General features: G+C 41.1%; 1 protein-coding gene across 2 annotated transcripts in view; it reads right to left on the bottom strand.

Annotated features, from left to right (window-relative positions):
• Positions 1-21,959, bottom strand: part of unc13bb (unc-13 homolog Bb (C. elegans)) — a 68,293-nt gene that overhangs the window by 29,377 nt on the left and 16,957 nt on the right. For both annotated transcript variants that reach the window (XM_035535896.1, XM_035535895.1), the window contains exons 3-10: positions 21,587-21,686; positions 19,077-19,194; positions 18,593-18,716; positions 16,738-16,811; positions 14,762-14,819; positions 12,995-13,208; positions 1,819-2,145; positions 1,437-1,527 (exon numbers count right to left, since the gene is read on the bottom strand). In XM_035535896.1, the coding sequence (XP_035391789.1) occupies positions 1,437-1,527; positions 1,819-2,145; positions 12,995-13,208; positions 14,762-14,819; positions 16,738-16,811; positions 18,593-18,716; positions 19,077-19,194; positions 21,587-21,686 (1,106 nt within the window). The remainder of the gene's footprint in view (positions 1-1,436; positions 1,528-1,818; positions 2,146-12,994; positions 13,209-14,761; positions 14,820-16,737; positions 16,812-18,592; positions 18,717-19,076; positions 19,195-21,586; positions 21,687-21,959) is intronic.

The following is a 21,959-nucleotide window of genomic DNA, read 5'->3' as shown; positions in this document are numbered from 1 at the left end:
ATCAAATGCCCTCCACGCCAGAGCACTTGTATATCAATCTAATGAAAAGCCCTTGCCCAACACATCTTTATGTTCTCTTCTGTAGCTGGATTTTCTGTTCCCATACTCCACTTTCCTTTCATGATCCCATGTCATTCACAAGCTCAGTGTCAATCAAGTGTTGCAGTCACACTTTAGGGTTAATTAAAGCCCCTGACAAATCACACACACACACACACATATGCAAAGACCTGATCCCCCAGTTACAGCCTGTTCAGACAAATGAGGAGCAAGAGGAGAGAGGACAGAGAAACAGTGATCAAACAAAAATGAACATATAAAACTGGAATAAGGGGAACATGCCATGGCACTATATGGAAATATAAGTCTACATAAATGCATACAGAGCCATTCCAAGCAGATTCATTTTTGATGGATATAAACAGGCAATAGAATACGTTATTTGATCCTTCAGAAAAGCCTGTGAACATACATTAGTGTATATAGGATTTCAAACACATTCCCTTTTGTTCTATTAAATTCCAGACCATTCATCATTATGGGATTTACCAAAATGACAGGTTTACAGGGACTAAACTGTATGGATTAGCTATACACATTTTAGACAAACAATTTACTTTCTGAAACATTGCCATGTTCCATGTAGTTACCTTTAAAACATTTTTATTTAATTTCTAGATGCAAGCACACACACACACACACACACACACACACACACACAGCTCTCTGTTTCTTGCTCTTTAATTAGTCCTCTAGACTTTATCAGTGATGGCAGGATGGCGTCTCCTGAGAGCCTGACCTTGGCCTTAGCAGATTAGCGGTCTGCTGTGGGTTTGAAGAGGAAGCATCCTCAGAATCTCATGAGCCTTTACCTGCCTGATATTAGAGTAGAAGATTAACGGCCATACACTGGCACCGAGGACCACACATCACTCTCCCAGCCACACCTGATGATCTATGCTATACAGGCGCTCCAATCAGGGCTGAAGGGCTGAAAAAGTATCGCACCTGTTCCAGTATTACTGGGGTTTAGTGCCTGAGAGCAGGGCAAATGCACACATTAAAGGCTTCATGAGGCAAATGGTATTGTTTAAATTATTTGTTGTTGTAGTACTTAAAGCGTGCAAGGAGTAAAAACTGATTTCCAAGAGAAACTAATTCGTCTACAGATTGCAAAATGCAAAGCCCTCTTTTTCAGAACAAGCCAACATGTCCCACTAAAAAATGTGGTGAGATTTGACCAATCTAAAACACATGTTTATGTGTCAACCTCATAAAAGAGTGTGATTCATACTTACCCGCCTGCTGAAGTGGGAGTTTTAATAAAGTATATTGGTAAGATGTCGGTAATAGGGCTAGACGGCGGCGATAAAACAGCTCTCTGTGGTGTTTTATGTGAGGCATAGGGGATGGAGGGTGTAGCCTCCCTACTGTACCTCCTGAAGCTGAACTCTCACTCTGTTGACAGCCTTTAGCCAACGAAGTCGAGATGGGGAGAATGGCAGAGGTGATCCATTATCCTGGGAACTGAGATGGGTGCATATGCTTTGAGAGTAGCTCATTTTCAGAAATTTATGACTTAGTACACTCAATCAATTAGTTGCACTGAGCATTATTCAAGGGTCCAGTGGCAGTACCAGCAGCAGGAATTAACCAGTGCTCAATTATACTCAAGTGCATATGGCTGCACAGTTAATATTATTTCATTTGAAATGTTAAACCCTGCACTTGTTACATTGGAACAAAGACTTATTCCAGCACTTTAGCAAACAGAGAACACACAGTAGCTCATAAAGTGCATATAAATCGTCATCATACCATACAGATTTCTCTGGCTGATTCTTCTCTTGGAGCACACCATCTTTTTCCAAGGAGCTGCTGTTACCCCTTTCAGTCTTTTGAGAAGACTTCAATCCTTCCTTCTCCACAGAGGTGTTTACATTGGCAGGACAGTGTCCTTTGGCAGTGTACTGTCCATTGGCTGTGTGGTGTCCATTTGTGGGTGGGCGATAGCCTGTACTGTGGAATGAGTGCTGCGACTGCTCCAGTTCTGAACACACAATACTCTCATGGCCAATCTCACTAAGTGGAGAACTGGCCTGGCTGATGTTCCCTGAAGATCCAAAGTGACTACAATCTCCTGGGCTGATTTGTGTGAAAGAAAAAAAAGACAATACTGTAAGACACAAAATAGATTTAAATGATCATAAAATAATAGTAACAATTCTTAATAATGTTTTTTTGTTTTTTTTTCAGGAACATGTTAATGCACTCAGCTTTGGGGTAGGAAAAAACTACTAAGATCTGCTAAGGTCTTAGCAGGAAAGCAAAAGTATGCTAACACCCCCTTCCCCCACACCTCCACAAACCCACACACAGGGAGACAACATAAAATGATGATCTAAAGGATTGAGGGCAATAATAACAGAGGAAGCTACTAGCTTTTGATGCTAATGTGGTAATGTTGAAGACATTTCATCATAAATTCTTTTCATTTATGATGCTACTAGCCTTTTTGCACTTAAAAGCTCCTTGTTTTCCTGCTGTAATCCTGAAGAGAGCGCTGCAGAGGGTAGGGGATGAATCTGGGACTCTTGCTGTTTTTGGGATGGAGGATCTGTTTCTGGTGTTAAGACACTAATCTGGGCTTTTGCCAAGTTACCTATGGGGCCTTTTATTTGGACCTTTGTCTCAGAGTTTTCTGGGTGTGGAAAAATGTCATGTTTTATTTCAACATCATCTTTGTTGACATTTTCTACACTGCTAGGTTTTATGTTTCCTTGGGCACTTTCTGGAATGTTTACATTATTGTCCTGGCCTTTGGATTGGGTTGTAACAACAGTGGGAGTCTCCTGTGTGGTCGATGCTGGAGTATCTCTTTGCCATAAAAAGTCTCTCTGCTCTGCAAACAAAGAACCTGTTGATATTGTATCCTTTGATGCTGCTGGCTTTTCTTCTTGAAAAATAACTGTTGAAAGTGACTTAAATCCAGACAGAAGTCCACCACCATCTGCTTGTAGCATTGCAGGAAAACCTTTTGGTATGCTGGGTGCTGAGGAAAAGAAAGATCCAAAAGACATTCCAGCATCTCTGGATCCTGCTGTGAAACCAAGTTTTGGGGATAATAAACCAGCCATGCCAAATATGTACTGTGATGGATCTGATGAAGGCAATTGAGCTGGTTTAGGTATGCTGTCTTTGGGAGGTCCTGACTTGTATCCTATCTTATCTTCAGGTTCTGCCAAAATGACAGTGGGCTTCTCATGTATTGCATCATGTTTTATGTTTTTCTCAGTATCTCCTGTCCTAGTTGATGGACTAATATCAGATGGGTTTACAGCTGCAGGTGTTTTGTCTGAGTCTTCAGTGGACTTATTCAACCAAGCTGATTCTTTGTTAATCTGATCATTGTTGTTTTTGTTTTCTATTAAAAACCTCTCAGCTTCTGGATATTTTTGCTGAACTTCTCTGTCAGCAGTTATGATCTGTGTAGTAGTCACATCTTGTTTAGGCTGAGTTTGAATCGGACAGGAATTCTCATTTTGTGAGCATGGCTGAGTATTGTATGGTACTTCTCCAGAACAATAAGGCTTACTTACGTCTTGGCTAACTACCGTAAATTGTATATCAACAGTCGCCTTCTCAGATCTAGTGAGGTACTGAGAGTAAGAAATGCTCTCAAGTTGTTTTCCTGTGTCTGCCATTACAGTTTGTGCTTGCATAGTCACTGCGTCAATGTCAACACTTGTTTTTTTAATTATTTCTTCTGGCATATGGTTAGGTGATGTAGCTGTTTTTTGATCTTCTACAAAACGTGCCGGACACGTATCTTGATGTTTCGGCGGCTTGTTTAAGAGACCCAATCCTTCTGTTTTGGATTCATCATCCCCTGCATCACCTCCTTGAGAAAATAATGAGGAAACATTAAAAACACCCTTATTTTCAGATTGTCTGTACGTTGTCCGTGTCTGACCAGGTGTTGAAGCTGGACTAACTCCAAGAATCACAGACAGCAGACTTCTCTCAGGAGCGTCTTTTGCAGCATGGCAACTAGGCAGAATACCTCGAAATAATGAGGAAATAGGAGGTGTGGCCTGCTGGGCACTTGTCCCAAAAAACACAGAAAACAAACCTTTTCCTTGTAGTTCTGAAGCTGAATTTTCAGGAATATTATCCTCTGATCCTGAACTGCTCTGAACACCAGCAAAAAAACTCTGGCCAGGAATGTCCTTATATCCTGAGGTAACTGGAAGAGGGTCTGTATCTAGGGAACCTGACCCACTAAATATTGACAATAAACCTGATATCGCTCCTTCTTTAGGTAGGAAAGCACCCTGGGAGTCTACCTCAGGAGCTGAACCTTCATAAGGATGGGTTAATTTGACAGTTGATTTAGCAGATACAGAGGTTGTGATTGGAGAAACCTCCTTTTGAGCAGCTGAGGTACCTACTGTGGGAGCAGGAGTTTGTATAAGCTGCATTTCACTGGCCTGAAGGCTAGATCCATTTAGCGTTGACATAAATCCTTTACCTGAAGTTTTATTTATCACAGATGTACTGGACAGTGTTCCACTTAGAAAATGAGGTTGAGAAGGTCCTTGCTGCTGAGTTAGGGTGCTGAACATGGACAACAAGCTTTTAGCTGGTGACTCTTCAGACTGTTTACTGTCAAGAATGGTAAAGTTCTTGGAGTCTGGTTGTTCTGCAAAAGGACCACTGGATACTGAGGATACATTTTTGACTCTTATGTCTTTAGATGGTTCATTTTCTGGAATAACTGACTCTGGGGTTAAACTCTCCTGCTCATTTCGCAGAGCACCAGTCTGTTGATGTGGTTGAGGACACATGTGAGCATTTGACTGGAGACTTTGTCTATCAAACACTGACAGTAATAATTTTGCTGGCCCTTCATTACCACTAGATCTGGCTGCGATACCACCAAAAATGGATGTTGAATGAGACGTTTTCTGTTGTGGACCAGGACCACTGAACAATGAGAACCGACCTTTTGCAGGGGGCTCTTTTTGAGTGGCTACTTCTTGAAGATTACTTGCATCAGAAGGAGCTTGTGGGGAAGTCTTTTGAGGACTGGATTCACTAAATACAAAAGAAATACCTTTGCCCTCTTTCTTTGACTCTTTGGGTGGTACTACTTTTGGAATTTCTGTACCTGGAGTTGGCCCTGTTGCTGATTGAAAACTGGCTGGTGGTTTTGGACCAACTTCTTTCAACATAGAAATCAAGCCTTTAGCTTTACTCTCATTAATAACTGATGATCCACCTAACACTTCACCAAAAGCAGATGTTATAGTTTGATTTAAGGGTCCAGTTTGTTTGCTGGTTTGTTCAGTACTAGGGCCACTGAACACTGAAACAAAACCTATGCCTGTGGTCTCTTTTGGAGAAGCAGTTCCAGGAATTTGACTTATGGAAGCAGCCTCTTGTGTCTGCTGTGTGCTGGTACCACCGATGATGCTTTTGCCTGATGTGGCTCTTGCAGGTTTACCTTCCACTTGAGAAGAAGATACAGTCCGAGTTGGTGCCTGTTGTGGACTAAAACCACTCAACATAGACAGGAAGCCTTTCCCTGGAGATTCATCTTTACTTCCTAAGGTCTCAGAAATTATTTCCCCAATGGAGAAGCCAAAAAATCCAGTTCCTGGTTTGTTGGAAGGTTCTGGTTTTATTTGCCCAGATGTTGGTAGTCCATCATTAGCATTGGGGGAAAATATTTGTGATTTAGTCTTACTTGATAATTGGACATGCGGTATCTGTGATGCATCAGGCATATCTGACATATCTGATAGACTATCACAACTAAATGTATTCATTGTCACTTGTTTCTGGATTCCTTCAGACTTTGACGTAATTTGCTGATCATGACCTTTTTTTGCATAATGTCTCAAATCAGCGGACAGAGGTTGATGTAAAGAGGACACTTGTGAATCTGTTTTCTTCGATGTGGCCTGAGAGCAAGAGTTTCCCTTTAACCTAAAATGACTGGACTTTACAGTGCCCACATTCTTTGTGTTTGAATCTTTAAATCCACCAGGAAGACATTTGTTTTCCTCTGGTTGTGTTGCAACAGCTTGAGAGGATAGGGAAGTCATTTGCTTTGGCTCTTTAAGCACTGCTCCATTCTTGAAAAAGTTTAGAAAACTTCCCTGGGGTTTATCAGAAGGTATTTCATCACTCTGTGCATCTGGAGAAAGAGTGGGTTTTGTAGGTGGACTTGAGTTTGTGGAAACTACAGCAATGGGTGGTGTAATAGGAAAAGCTAACTGTTGAGGCATTGTGGCTTGTCCAGCTAGTTTAGACTTCAGAGTTGTACAGTGAGAACTTGAAGAGGATGTTGGAAGCCCTACTGGTATTTGGGGAAAGATTCTAGATGACACTGAAGCGGTTTTTGATGTTTCCAGATTCCTGCTTCGTGATAGGGTTATAGCAGCTGACTCATCATCCTTTATGAGTTTTGTTTTTGTACTATGAATACCTGTTGAAAGAATGCCATTTTGGTCATGTTGGTATGCAGAGACTAAGCGCGTACAAAAATTTCCCTGTTTCACTATAGGATGTGTATCATCTCTATCTGTTGTGGAGCTTATATTGTTTGATTCTGATTTTGGACTTATTGCAACAATTGAAGCCAGTAAAGAGGATATCTTAAGGGACTTATTTTGCAGTATCTCTCCAGGCTGAACTCTCTTTCGCCATTCTTCCTCTGAAGCGTCATCTATATGCTTTATTTGTATTCCAGTATCTGAATGGCGTCTCTGGTGAGGCTGGTAGCATCTGTAAACACATGTATCAGCAGAGTACGTTTCTGCAGTTGGGGAAAAAGAAATCAGCACTTTCTGTCCAAGGAGTTCTTTCTTTCCTCTGCTATTTAAATCTGAGTGATTGTATTTGGCTCCATTTACTGTGAGATCAACAGCTTCCTGTAAAGGCTTCAGGGTGGCAACACTGTTCTGAATTTGTCTTGTATCCAATCTAAACCTGTTTAATTGATATGATGAAAGAGCCTTAGCTTGTGCTTTTTGGGCAAAAAGAGAGCTCTCAAACCACTGAGAGAAACGATCCAAGTTCAGATTCATTATTTCATTACCTTTCCTATATGCCTTAGACAGGTTTAAGGGTGCACTTAAGAGCTGAGCCTCACTCTCTTCTTGCGCTGGAAGCCCGAGGACTTCATCTTCATTGAAGAGAGGAATTTTGAAGCCACAGACAATAACCATCTCATTGTTGAGCCAGGCACTAGGGTAGCTGCTCGTCATCTGCCCATTTGTGATCATCTCTTCTTCTGGAGTACATGCATAGACATACTGGCCAGTGCCATCGGTCAGCAGGGCATATATATACTCATAATCAGTATAGATAAAGTAGCCACAATCTCCATCATCCGCTTGCCACCACATACCTTGCTCCATAAGTGAGAGCCATTGTTGGTACCACTCTGACTCTTTAAGATATACATAGTCCTCTGTATCCACATTGGCTATAGAAGGAGGATTACAGCCATTGGGATAACCAGTTACATCTGGATGGCTTTCATTACTAACACGTCTGTAAAAGTCTGATGTGCCATTATACATATATTCTCCATTTTTGTCCACCAAATTTGGTGGGTGCTCCTCATAATACCCCTCATGATATTCTACACTATTTAAACTGTGACAGCTCTCAAACATGTGAGAACTGCTAAATGTATCATTGTCTTTTGTGCTTAAATTTAGAGCACCTACTTCTTCAGTGCAGTACCCATGATAATTGATCCCATTCAAACTGGGGTATGTTTTTTGCACAACTGAATTGTTTACTATATCCTTGCAATATTCTGGCTTCTTATAGCTCTGTCCCTGGTTAGTGGGTAATTCAGTCAAGGCTTGTGGGCCACAGTACTTTTGATTTCCATCCATATTTATGTTGCCTAAGGATTGAGAAGATTCTTGTACTGGCTCTCCATGTGGTGGTTGCCCATATTCCCCTCCATAGTAGCCCAATGACTGATTATTCAGCTGTTGCCACAGAAGAGAGTCTTGAATACAGGAATGTTCATAATTATGAGAAAGTTCATGTTTAGTATAGAATGTGCTATTTTGACAGCCATTCTGTCCTGGCACAGCATGTAAGGAATGACAGCTCTGTCCTAAATATTGCAGAGATGTCATTCTTTGATCTGGGATACTAGGAGGGAACACACAAAGATTTTTGGCACTATATGATATGTTCTTTACATTGCTTGAATGAGATGGCTTTTGATAGAAACAGTTCTGAGGAAAATAGCTGGTGCTATTTAAAGTATATGCTACAGGAGTTTGCTGCGATCTTGCATAACTTGCAGATATCTTGAGGTCCCAACTATTGTTTTCACTGCAGACAGGCTTATTATGTGCGATAGCCTCCTGTTGAATGGTGTGACTTTCAAGGAGCCCATGCCCCTTTGTTTCTTTTTGTGTTTCTAAGCTAGCCCCTAAGGTGGTTTCATTTGAACTCATTTTTAAAATATTTGACATGAAGCCTAGGGAGTTACTAGAGCTTTCCTTTTGATCTGTGCAATGCATAGGTTGATCCCCTGATTTTAATGTAGACACATCTTTTAAAGTCCGACTGAAAATGCCAGATACAAAACCTTGCTGATCAGGGGACTTTTGGTGTCTTGCTATAGCCTTACTAGGGGATGGTGCCTCAGGCAGCTGCCTAGATAATGGGCTGCTGTGAGAAGAAACCATTTTTTGTAAATTTTGCTGGTTTTCTTTCTGGTCATGTGGAACCCAGTTGCTCTGTGGTGCTTCCTCGAATGAAGTTGTTATCTTGTTAGATCCAGAAAATATTCCTGATTTGGTATCTTGTCCTCGAGGAGGATTTATCCCCAAGATTGTACATTTACTCTCCATAAAGGAACTTTGGTTTTGTTCTGTAACTTTTTGAGTTTTGATGTGGTGCAAGTTTGTCTGACTGTTGGATGAATCTGCTTGTTGAGTTAATGCAGACTGAGTAGCAGAATCTGAAGAAGCCAATTTCAAAAATCCAGAGAGGAGGCCACCTTGCTGAGGGGTTACTTGTGTAGATACAGGTTGACATTGTCTAGAACCCTCAACCATGCCAGTTTGAGTATCTGAGTGATTATTTGAGGTCATCAGCTGTTGAGGGTGATAATGTCTCTGTGTGTTTTGCATGTTTTGCTTGGAAGATTGATGAGGATGAGCAGGTGTTGATTCATGTTGCTTCTGCTGGGGTGAGTTAGACTGAGTGTTTGGTAGACTATCATTTGAATCCAGTTGAAACAGGTCAGACAACAAACCTCCTTGACTATATGTGGGATCTGACTCTCTTTGTTGAGGTTGTACATTAGTTGATACATTATCAGAAGAAAGACTTAAAAGTCTTGAGAAAAAGCCTTGTGACTGAGATGGATTGGATATACTCTGTTCATGCTGTGGCTGATTTTGCAGATGGATCTGCAATGAATTTGTTGTTTGACCTGGCTGCTTCTTTGGGTACGTGTGACCCATCAATACTTCACTGGCAGAGGCAAATTTCACGATACTAGAGAGCATATTTCCTTGGGGCATTTGACTAGAACATGCGCTGGAACTTGATATATTCTCAGAAGAAGCAGATTTAAGTAAACTAGAAAACCTGTCCTGAGGTTCTGCCTGAGAATTGTGTTGTTCTGAAATACAGACTCCAGCTGGACCTGGATTTTGTTGCTTATTCTGTGTTTGCTGGTTAACTATCCTCACAGGGTTCCATTGTTCAGCTCTTGCCATGCTCTGATTTGACCCAACTGGAGACTGAGAGCTCTTGTTCTCTGGCCTCTGGCTCCACAGTGCATCAGCCACAACATTTTCCTTTGGTGCAGTCCTAAATAAATTGGAAAACCAGCCTGTCTCTGTATTCTCTTTACTTTTTATTTCATGCTTAGCAAGGTTTTGTGGCCATGATCTGGCACTGTCCGAGTTTACAGGGGAAACTCTGAATGACAAACTACTTTTAGAAGATGCATTTTGATCTGGTTTGACTGGATTTTGTGCTGAACTCTTGGGTGAACTGATATCATCACCAGAGGCAAATATTAAGAGTCCCTCTTCTGCTTTTGGGGACTGCTGGGTAGATTCTGTGTCTGAAGGGAAAAAAGGAACTATGGTTTTGCCCTCAAGTGATGAGATATCTGTCAGTTTGTGTTCTGTGTGTTCCATTTTCTCTTCTGATCTGAAAACAGGAAAAGCTGTTTGTGTGTGATATTGAGGAGGCCTAGTAGGTACTGGGGAGATCAGTGAAACAAATGATTTTTTTAAAGGACTGAAAAAATTAGAATCTTCATGGGATTGTTGCAATATGGTATCCATATGTACATTTGTCTCCATAAACACAGTTGTTCTAGATTTTCCAGTGTCAACAGTCTGATATTCACTTCCAGATATACAGGTTACAGGTCTGCAATCATCCCCTGATTGCTTATGACCTCCATCTGGCTCGCTGATATCAAAAGAGCCATCTTTTAAAAAACTTCTACAAGTGCTCTTAAAAAAACTTTCAGTGGAAAATGCAGAGTTTACAGAAGAGGGTGGCTGACTTGTAATGCCACTGTTATTTTTGGTCTGGGTCTGATTTATGCCTGTGGTATGCCCATTTATCTCTTGTGACATGACATCTGATGGATGAAATGGCGAAGGGAACTTCCTATCAGTGGAAGTTTCTTGAGAAGGGGATACCACAGCTACTGCTGCTGGTCTTGGAGATGTTTGCATAAAAGAAAATAATTTTGATAACCCAAAACTACTAGCAGCACTAACTGAGCTTTCTGACTGTTTAAAACAATTAGATCTCATTTGTTTTGAACTTGGATTAACTTTATCAGTGAAGGAGCTAAAGAATGAGTTCATGGTATTCTTCGCTCCTAATATTCCCTCTTCAGATGAATTTCTTGCTTTGGACAGCACAGAGTTTTCTCCTCTCATCTCCTCAGAGGTGATACCTTGTTCATCTCCGAGTGATTCTGTTCTTGCAGTACCATGAGATACCCGCCTTGACGTACTTGATTTGGGCAGAGAACCATACTTGCTGATCTCCTCTTCTTTTGCAGCCAGATATTCTGACACGGTATTAACCAGGCACTGGAGCTCATCCATAGGATCAATATACACATCACTGGGTTCTTCCACAGGGGACAGCATGGCCTCTGGTGCCCAACCCCAGCTTCTACCCTTTAGGGTGGTCTTATCACAGCAACACTGAAGCTTTGCATTACAGCCACGATAAGGTGACACATACCTGCGGTGATCATAAATCCGCCAGCCCTCAGAAAGGAATGCCTCAGCTAAAGAGGCAATTTCTTCCAACTCCTCCTCAGAGCCTACTGAATTCAGTATCTCCGAGCTATTGGAACTAAGGCCCGCACTCGCCAAAACTTCACCTGCTTCTTTCTCCTGATATTCATGGATCTCTAACGTGTTTTTTAACTTGTCGTCTTGAGCCCACATTTTAGTTTGGTAGAGTAAGCTGTTTTTGTATGGTCTCAGGCAATGCATCATCTTCTCCTCCTCTTCCTCCATTTCTGCCACTTGACGCAGTACCAACTCTCCTCTTTTTTGAAGGAGGGGAGCAATATCAGGAGGGAAACAGTCTTCCTCCATGCATTCTTCGCCAGTGTGAACAAACCCCTCTAGATCCCAGATCCTTGTCTTCGGTCTTCGGCCAGTGGTGTCATAGCCCTCTGGGTAGGCAGCTTTCACTGGGCTCTTCCCTTGTGTTTTTGTTGGGTGTGGGCTGAGTGTAGTGTCATGGCCAGTGTTTGCTGTGTAGACGTCGTTATATCTGCTTTTCTCTTCATCCCAATCACAGTCTTCATCAAAGAAACTGTTCAAGGAACTTGTATGCTTGATTTTGTATTTCCCTTCCCAGTCCTCCACTCCCATACCAGGATCTATGGGAATGATTCTGACCCTTCCTCTCTGGTTTAGAGTTCTGCTATAAGATAAATTCGTTACAAGATGGACGTGGGAATGTAAAAAAGGAAAGAAAAAGAGAAAAACAATTTAAAACACAAAATATACAGATATAAGAAACCCAGAAGATCGCAAACTGTAACTAAAACTTGATGAACTGCCAAACCAAAAAAAAAAAAAAAACCCTACAGAATTTTGTGTGAATCTGTAAAGCATTATCGGATCAAGTCAGTTCACACAAGAGACTCATATTTGCCAGAATCTCAGGTAAACTAATTGCTTTCCCCTTTTAATCTTAATCTTAGTACTACTAAACCCGGGAGGCTACAAGACCATTAACGAAACACATCTAAAGTTCAGCCATAAGCCAAAAAGTCAAAGCCATTGACAAGGAGACAAATGAAAAGCAATCACGAACAAACAGCTAATGTAGCATCACGGTTACACACATCCAGTGTGTATGTGCCAACTGCAAAGAGAACACCAAAGTCACATCTGTGAATGTCATGGCCAGTAAAAGTAATGTTAGGGAAATAATATAAGGGACCATAACAGCGAACACCTGGATTAGGACCCAAAAAGAATGTCTGCATAAATGTCTGAATAAAGAGAGAAACAAACAATTGTAGCCTAAAGTTTCCTTAGAAAATAGTCTGCCAACTAAGCAATTTTACAGTGCACAGGGTAAAAATGTACATGTGGTAATATGTGACATATCTGTCCTCATTTCTCTACTGTGTGCTTACATCGAAGCTTTTGATGGTTTTAAACCAAACCAGCCAGGGCTGTACCAAAGGGAGCATCTCACAGTCCACAACAGGACGTTTGGATGAGTAAAGCTGTTTTCTAAAGACTAGCATCAGACAATGGGACTAATGCCTCCAGTTCCAGTGTTGCAGTACACCCCCTATAATAACAACAAGGTCTTTCCACACTGGGTTTAAGCCGGGTTGGTGCCTGAAGAACTTTCAAGACATCTGAAACATATATGTGTTATTCTGTGTCACGCCAAACTAGCGTGTTCTGGTGTGACGAAAATAATATACCTGCTGGCATGGTGCTCTCTGTAGTCCAGGTCAAAACTGTGCACCGATTCTGTGCAGGAGTCTGTCTGCTGCTGGAAACGTGGTCCCAGAGGGTACTGGTGTAGGGAAGAGTTGGGCTGGGACGTGCTGTGGTACCGGGGAGGAAGACTGTTGCTCGTCTCGCTCCTGTAGTCACTATCCCGATCATCTACCACACTGTCCATGTCATCCAGCGCTGTAGGGTTGAGATACACAGCTCAGGAATGGAGTGCAGCATGTTCAAATCAGACAAACAAGGCAACAAAAATGACAAGTGAATATCACATTACAAAACTAGAATCTGAGTTAGGCTATACCTTGAACAAAATATAAAGCAGTTGTGCTTCATGTGTAAATGTACTTTCACACTGAACGTGATATCATGCTACTCATTCTGTATTTATTTGATATGAGATATAATAATATATAACCCTTTACTGGGTGAGCCTCATTAAGGCAATACACAATACATCAAGCATCCCAGTAGCCAACATAAACAAACATTCACAACTAGTCACACAAGAAAAAAAACGCGTTTTAAATTATAAAGGAAAACACAAACTCAACACACACACACACACACACACACACACACACACACAGAGACAATATTCATTACTTTGTCAACAAACAGTCATCTGGACTCAGAATCAGAAAGGATCAAATGGACTCAGATAGGACGTTTGTGCATCCACTCACTCACGTAAACAAAGTACTACAAAGTATTCAAATCCCTGTTTCTCCATCCCACCTAAACTGTTCATATAAATGATGCAACCCTGTTGTGGTGTGATGAATGTGCCTTTGTGTGTTTGTCTATTGCTGCTAGACTCTTTTTGTTTAAATAACTCATGTCTGAGGAGGAGCTCATAAGTCAGACAACATGCACATACGGTGGGAAAACTGAGGGTTACAGAGGAGGAACCCAGGGAAGATGAACCAGGGCAGATGAACCCAGGGAAGATGAACCAGGGCAGATGAACCCAGGGAAGATGAACCCAGGGAAGATGAACCAGGGCAGATGAACCCAGGGCAGATGAACCCAGGGCAGATGAACCCAGGGCAGATGAACCCAGGGCAGATGAACCCAGGGCAGATGAACCCAGGGCAGATGAACCCAGGGCAGATGAACCCAGGGAAGATGAACCCAGGGAAGATGAACCCAGGGAAGATGAACCAGGGCAGATGAACCCAGGGAAGATGAACCCAGGGAAGATGAACCAGGGCAGATGATTTTTTGCCATCAGGGCATGTGATTCCAGTTCTGCACTGCATAGTTCAGTGCTTTTCCCCCTCAAACATACCTGATTCACCTCAACAAAAGGTTTAATAACTTGCTAGTTAGGTGAATCAAGTGTGCATGAAGAACCCTACTGGAATGTACCACCCTTGGGAAAGGGCAAAAGGTCAGGGCACTTATAATTGTAAAATGACAGTTACATACTTTGTAAGTTGGCCCATCCAAAATAGTCACCTGGTAAATCAAACATCAGAGAAGCAGTTGAACGATAAGGCAGAAATGACTTATTTTCCCCAAATTCTTTCTACTGGGAGGAACATTTCTTTTCACAGCTCTGCAAATAAATTAGGCTCAAGCAAACTCAGACTGCATGACACAGTGACACATGACAAATGAGTTTTCAGTGCACAGGTAAGTACAGAAAGAGTATGACCTGCTGGTGAGTTGCCCAGAGGCTACAGCAATGACTACATGGCGCCATCTAGTGTGAAAAGGGGAAAAGTACTCACAGCACTGGGAGGCTGCGAGAGGCAGTGGGTGTGTCTCTTCATCATCCTGGAGTGGGTACTGATGTGACAGGGAAGGACATGAATAAACAGGAAACAGAAAAGAGGTGTTGTCACTGTAACTAATACAACATCCCCTTATTTCACAGATATCTCCACACTCTCAATCCACAGCTTATGCTTGTTACCAAAAGGTGTTTTGTCCATGTTTTGGTAAAGGTTTGCCAAAAGTGGCACATCAAACCAGGAAATGAACAACTCAAAATTCAAACAATGATAATATGATGATAAAAATGATAATAGATCATAAATTAATAACATTTCATAGAAAGGCAACACAGTGAGTCACTGGTCAACACAAAATCAGCATCAGTGCATTCTATTGTCACTTCAAACAGTTTAGTTTAAAGGGGATTCTTGGTGCAAACTGACGTTGCACAGTAATGGTGGTCTGAAGTGTTCTGCACAGCGTCCAGGGGACATTTTGCTTTGTCATTTCAAGCACTCACAGCACATGCAAGCCATGGTCATACTTTTTTGGTTGAAACTGGGGGAATTGGTGGGGAATTCTGTGAAAGATGATACACTCTCACTCTCTCTCTCTCTGCTACTTAACTCACTGAAACCTGAAATGTACATTATAGATTGTATTGTTTTCCTCATTGAATGCAACTGTAATTCCACTTCAAATTAATATTTTAATTTAAATTAATGTTAATGTTAAATTAATGTTTTGATTCTACTTGTAAATTTCAGTGGTACCCTCTACAAAACCCACACACACTAGGCACTAAATGAGCAGGCAGAGAGAGGCTTACTGCACCTCTGAATTAAAACCAAAAGAAATGCAATATGATAATTACAATTCCAAAATTTCCAGTCCATCTTAAAACTCAGCAAACTTAGCAGCTCTGACGTGTCATGTGGTTTGAACATACTAAAGCCACAGAGTAATTAACTTCATGAATTTAGAGGAGAGTGCTTTACTCATTTAGTTAGAGTTTCTCCTCTCTGGCTCTCTGATATAATCAGGAGATACCTTTCTTCTTTCCTCAACTTGCTTTACCTCATAGTCAAACTGCAAATGGCTTAATAAACAAATACGGATGGTGGTGAACAATGCTAAAACACTATTTTGTCTCATTTAAATGCTCTCACTATCATTCCAATAGCAATGAAACTCATCATGCGAGTGCAGGAATATCTGCATTTGGACAGAATAGTTTCAGTCGCGGCTAAAAATACAGTGCTCAGACTAACCTGGCTGTGATCACATAACCTGCAGTACAAGGCTGCCAGCAAAGCTCTGCTGGGCCATTTTAAGGCAGGACTGTGACTGTATTGGATCAGATTTTCTTAAAAATGTTTCTCCCGATATCTGATCCAGCCTTTTATGAATGATATAAGGGATTTTTCAGTGGATTTATGGTTGCCATGGTATAGCCCTTGATCTGTCAGAAGTAGAAAGAGTTTTTACAAGCATCACTCAAATATCTTCACTGTTGTTAGTAACTTCTTTATTCATTTTGGCTATTCACAGCCTGCAAGTTATTGAACAAGATCACTTACAGAACCATTGCTGAGCAATTTTTTAATGTTTTTTCTGTTATTTCAACTTCTTCATAGCACCCTGTGGTTAGCCTGCACTTCTGTTTAAACATCTGTCACGAATGACATTTAAAAATCAGTCTGAACAGTGCAACTGTGGTAAAGTCATTATACTGATTTTGTCATTATTTCATTTAAATCAAATCTTCAGTAATGGACATGTTTTTATTTTTAATTATTATTTATTATTATTATTATTATTATTATTTTATTTTATTTTTTTCATTCTGTCCCATGCTTCTGTTTTATCAACATTTTTCGAAATAAGAAAGAAAAATAAAGAAACTCCTTACACTAGAAAATGATGATGTGTAACGAGAAGCAGACCTGCATGGTATGTAACAAATGTGAGGTCACGTTAAATGCTTCACCTCGTTGTGGATCCCCAGGGAGTTGATGCGCTCCAGTTTACTGGACCAGTAGCAAGCTTCCTCCTCTGGGATTTCTGTTGAAGACAGAGAGATCAGGATGTCATGTGGCTCCATTTGTCTCAGACATGCTAAGACTGCATGTTCTGGCTGTTTGAAAACTGTACATAAGAAGAAACGCAATGAAACAAACAAAAAAGATCTTGAAGCAGTAAGTGGCAAGGGCCAGCATTTCGGAGTCAAGTTCACAAGGGCACTCAGCTCCCACTAGGCGCTCCAAATCCCTGTTATGTCTGTGCTGGGGGTTGGGCCTTCCCCCAGGCCAGGGTTGCTGTAGAGTAAGTAAGATGGCATAAGCTAAAATTATTCCCCAAAGCTGAAAGGGACATATTCTACAAAGAGAAACAGACATACAGCTCCTAGCCTGAAGTCCAGTTTTACTTTGTAAGTAAAAGAAAGACCCTGGTCATTGTAGGTGGTAATAGGAGTTAATCATGCCAGGAACTACAACAGCACTATGATGGCTACAGCCAATCCTGACCACTATTGGCAAACACAATTGCATCTTGTTTACTCATTCAGTAATAGACCCCACTATGTGTAACCAAGTCATAATAACCAGGGCCAGTAAATCTGGGGCAGATCCATTTGTCCCTGAATCATATGACCAACCTTTGAAGCCACAGAAGACCCTGAGTACAGGTGAGCAAAAAAACCCACCAAAAACAAAAACCCTGTAGCTTCAAAGACGGCAGATGAAAGCTGCAACAGGCAGACTGAATGGGATCAATCACAAACAGCGCCTGGGTTACCAAACCAAAACACACTGCTTCAGTAAAACCTGACCTTCCAATACCAGCCCAGTATGTAGCAGATGTGCCAACTATCAGCAAGGTTCATATATCTGCTCTACATTCCATCTTCTCTTAATTTTGGGCTTTTTAATCAAGAATCAAATAGAACAAAGATAATACATAAGAGGTACATTACAATATATAATTGGTCCAATAGCACCAAAACACATCCCGCTATTCTGGTACTGAATTATTTTGGGGCTGGCAGGGTTGTTTTATACAGGTTGTTCTGTCAATGTGTTCATAAAATATCTCTCGAATCAACTTTTTATGTATTTTATGAATTGATGTAATGTATATATTTTACTAAAAGAAAATAAGAAAAATGCTTTTATATCTCAATGCCCCTACCACACAAATTATGCTCAAGCAAAATTTGAATGTATAATCCCTCTGAATTTATAATCTAAGATATCAATGCAACAGTGGCTATTAATGCAAGGAGGTAAATGACCATGCTGGCTGCCTTAAACAGGATTATACATTTGTAGTTTTTAGCATCTCTGTTAACACTGCTGTGTGTGCGCGCATCAAATGCACACTACACTACAGGGCTCCTGATTTTAATGAGTCCATCATAGCATTTAGCATGAATTCAGTATGGATCCTTCGAAGGCTGTTTATACTCTTTAGGAGGCAAATGGATTTTATAGACCTGAGTGGTATTGATACCTTCTTTTGCATCAATAACCTTCTTTAGAAAATAACTGTGATTATATAAGTAAGTTAAAGGATCAAATTGTTCCAGGGCTAAATTGGGATGCTCATGTTAACTACATTAGGATTTAAGAATGGCTTATCAGTAACTGGAACTGATCGATTGTGGTAAATCTCAGTTGGCGATGTTGGTCATGGTGACTATGTCCAGGTGAAATCTGCTAATATAAAGACATTGAGTTATCTGGAATAATTGTTTGAAGAGGGTGAATTTAACATCAATGCAGTGGGTTCTGTGCACAATGGGCACAAATAACAGTCATTGCCCATTTAAGAAGGAAACGCACCAAATGGCAGCTCGAAGCGTGTGTCCAGTAGGATCCGGTGTGACGTAGGGTTCTTCGTGCCATAGATTTCGTCAGCCTTCATTAAAACCTCTGAGTCCAGCAATGCCCATTCTCCAGGGCCTTCCTGAGGAGATGAGAATAGCTTAACAAGAAAACATAATGAAGAGGGTTGACAAGATAGGTTGGTATTTGGGAATGTGAATAAGTGCTAGACAATCACGGTGCTTCTATCACAAACCCTGCAAAGTGTCATATAAATGTGAGTAGAACAAGAGGAAATGCCAAATGAACCAAAGTGAACCACTGTTAATCAATGTTAATGTAAATCAGAGTCATTCACACGTGTGTTATTAGTGTTTCTTTCTGATGTGTGTATGAAATTACTGAAAATCTACACAGTGCCAAGTTAAAAAGGCTTCACACGTATTCTACCTAATCCTGCTCTCCATCTTGAGAGTGTGTGTGTGTGTGTGTGTTTCCTCACCTCCTCTGCATGCTGTATGCTTTTGAGAGGGACCCATGCTGTCCCCAACAAGGTGTCCCAGATAAGGCCTTTGTTCCACACCTCTACAATGAGACCCAGGTCCAAGCGGTTGATCTCACTAAGGAAGAGAATCGATGTGGTTTATTAATTTATTCTTTACCCATAATTGTTTATTCGAATAGCAATTATACAAATAGCAAGCACGGGTTCAGTGTGTCATTATGCGTTGTCCATGAGGGTAATAAAAATTCAGAAAAAAAATAAACACAGTTTAAGAAAATGTAGTAATGCAACAGGTAGTAATGAATGCTTTTTTAACCACCATCTGCAGTAATCAACTACTTGTTGCCCAACATGGAAGCGATTTTTGAAATACATATACACTCAGACAACAAGTATGTTGTTGCATGTCACCTATAAATCAGACTAATTCTAATCTCAGCATTAGCAAATATCTTTGCATTGAAATTATTTTACTCTGTTTTGAAGTCCCCCCCCAAATAGCTCTAATGCCCAAAATGCTCATTCAGTGCATCCTAAAATTGAAACCCAGTGCTCTACAGGTCCTAAGGCGTCAGAGCTCCGCACATGTTGCGTGCAACACTGAAGAGCAGAAGATGTAATGATTGCAGACAAAGGAAGAGGTCTGAGAGTGGGAGAAGAGCTCACAGCTCAGCATGAAAGAGCTGCGCTAATTAATGCAAGCTCCTGCTCTTTTGTCTCTGAGCTTTCAAAGATACCAGGTGCATCACACAGAAGGGAAAACAAAACAACATTATACATATTACACAAAACAACATTACACACACACACACTCACACACACACTCACACACACACTCACACACACACACACACACACACACACACACACACACACACACTGCTGGGGGCTGGAATACTCTCAATTCTCAAAGACAAAACCGAAAACCTCATGATGAAGAACACACCTATTTGTTTATTTATTTTCACCTTTTTTTGGCAAAACACACACACAGATCAGAGGAATAGGAGCTAATTGATAAGTTGTATGGAAATTGGGAGTAGTCTATTTTTGAGGTGGTGTATAGCCAACAAAACATCATTAAGGCCCTCTGAAAGAGTTCTTTCTCACACACAATGGTACCAATGGTAAAGGTACCCCCCAAAAAGCCTCTATTTATAAATACAAGCCAAGTGTGTACATCTCCCACAGATTCTTGCTGCGTCAGTTATGTCAGGGACTTTGCAGTAAACACTAGCAACACATAGGTTAATGGATAAAAAATAGTTGATTTGCAGGTACAACTAGCCAACCGAGCGAACAGCAGCAACATTTGAGGAGATGGTGAAGAATTTTCAACCACCTATAAGGTGTTCTGATTCTTCATACAGTTCTAATTGCTGGTGAAATAAGAATATGTGAGAAATGGAGCCCCAGATAGTCTATACAGTTGATGTTGAAGTCATCATACAAGGCTGTGTCTCTTCCTATGGGTTGGACTATCAAAAAGGGGAATTTTAACTGCGATGACAAGCCATGTGAGGGCGACAGTTTGGCAAGTCTCCTGGTGTTGTTTTCACACCCCCCGGCACTCATATAAACAGACCACCTTTCATCGACAAAAACAAGAAGCTTTCAGAATAAAAAACAACAAACTGAATCCAAAACATAGGCTGTTTGGTGGTGCTGAAAGAGAGGAAGCAGATGTTGGCTTCTGGAGTGCTGAGTGAGAAAGCACACAACTGCACAGCCGCAGCAGCTGAGGAGAGTTCACACGATTCTGACCACACAGCCAATTCTGAATATGATCGTAAATACACAGCTGATTCTGAACACGCAGACACAGTGCCGGTTCTGAACACGCAGACACAGTGCCGGTTCTGAACACACAGACACAGACACAGTGCCGGTTCTGAACACACAGATATGGTGCCAGTTCTGATCTGCTTTCAACCAACTCTTATTGGCTCTCAGCTTCTTAAACACACACAAATATCCCTGATGTCTGTTTACGTACTTTAGTCAGGTGATTTTTATGTCAGAGCATTGAGAGCCAATCTTTTCACCTTCATTCTGTTTGGACCATAAAGGCTACACACACAGACACACACATACACACAGACTCAGACACACACACGTGCGCACACACACACATTCACACTCACACACAATGCCAGCCAGCCTTCACCTTATTCACAGGTGTCTTTTATTTCTTAGAAATCTCCCCAATTTTGACCATAATCCCATCCTCCACCCTAGCCCTGACCCTGAACACAACCACTTCATATGGCATAATTTTCCCAGAACATGGTCTACTAAACTCCAACTCATCACCCATTTTGTAAAGGGGTAGAAGGAAAAACAACCAAACAAATGCTAACGCTGCTAAAAAATGAAAGGAAATGAAAGGGGACTACTTAGCATGACCTCATCTGCATCATGCTAACTGGCCCCCTTTGTGTTTCCTTCATTATTAGCAATGTTTGCAGGGTAGCAGTTAAGTCAAAAATACTGCATTGTGAACTCACAACATAAAGTCTTGCTCCCAGCAAGGCTGCTCCCCCCGTACCGCAATTGTTGTGCTTTTCACATTCTGCACCTTCAGGGTAACGTAGGTGTTGAATTTGTCTGTAATAAAAACAGAATAGTGAGAATTAATGAGAAAGTATATGGCAGAAATAGAGAAACACATCACTAAAAATTTCAAGGTAAAAATTAAAAGCACTGTGTTATAGAATGCATATGTAATGCACGGAAAGAAGTAATCAGACACAACATATAGGGCTTTATACCGTGTGAGGCTTCCAGTCGTGTAGGCTATTGAGTCTAAAGGAGACCTGTAAGGCATTTCCAGTTTTTCCCTTTCCTTTAGCATGTTGTACAATTTTTTGTGCATGTTCA

The sequence above is a fragment of the Electrophorus electricus genome, chromosome 17 (assembly GCF_013358815.1).
Source record: "Electrophorus electricus isolate fEleEle1 chromosome 17, fEleEle1.pri, whole genome shotgun sequence".
NCBI lineage: Eukaryota > Metazoa > Chordata > Actinopteri > Gymnotiformes > Gymnotidae > Electrophorus > Electrophorus electricus.
This window is presented reverse-complemented; position numbering and strand designations above follow the sequence as displayed.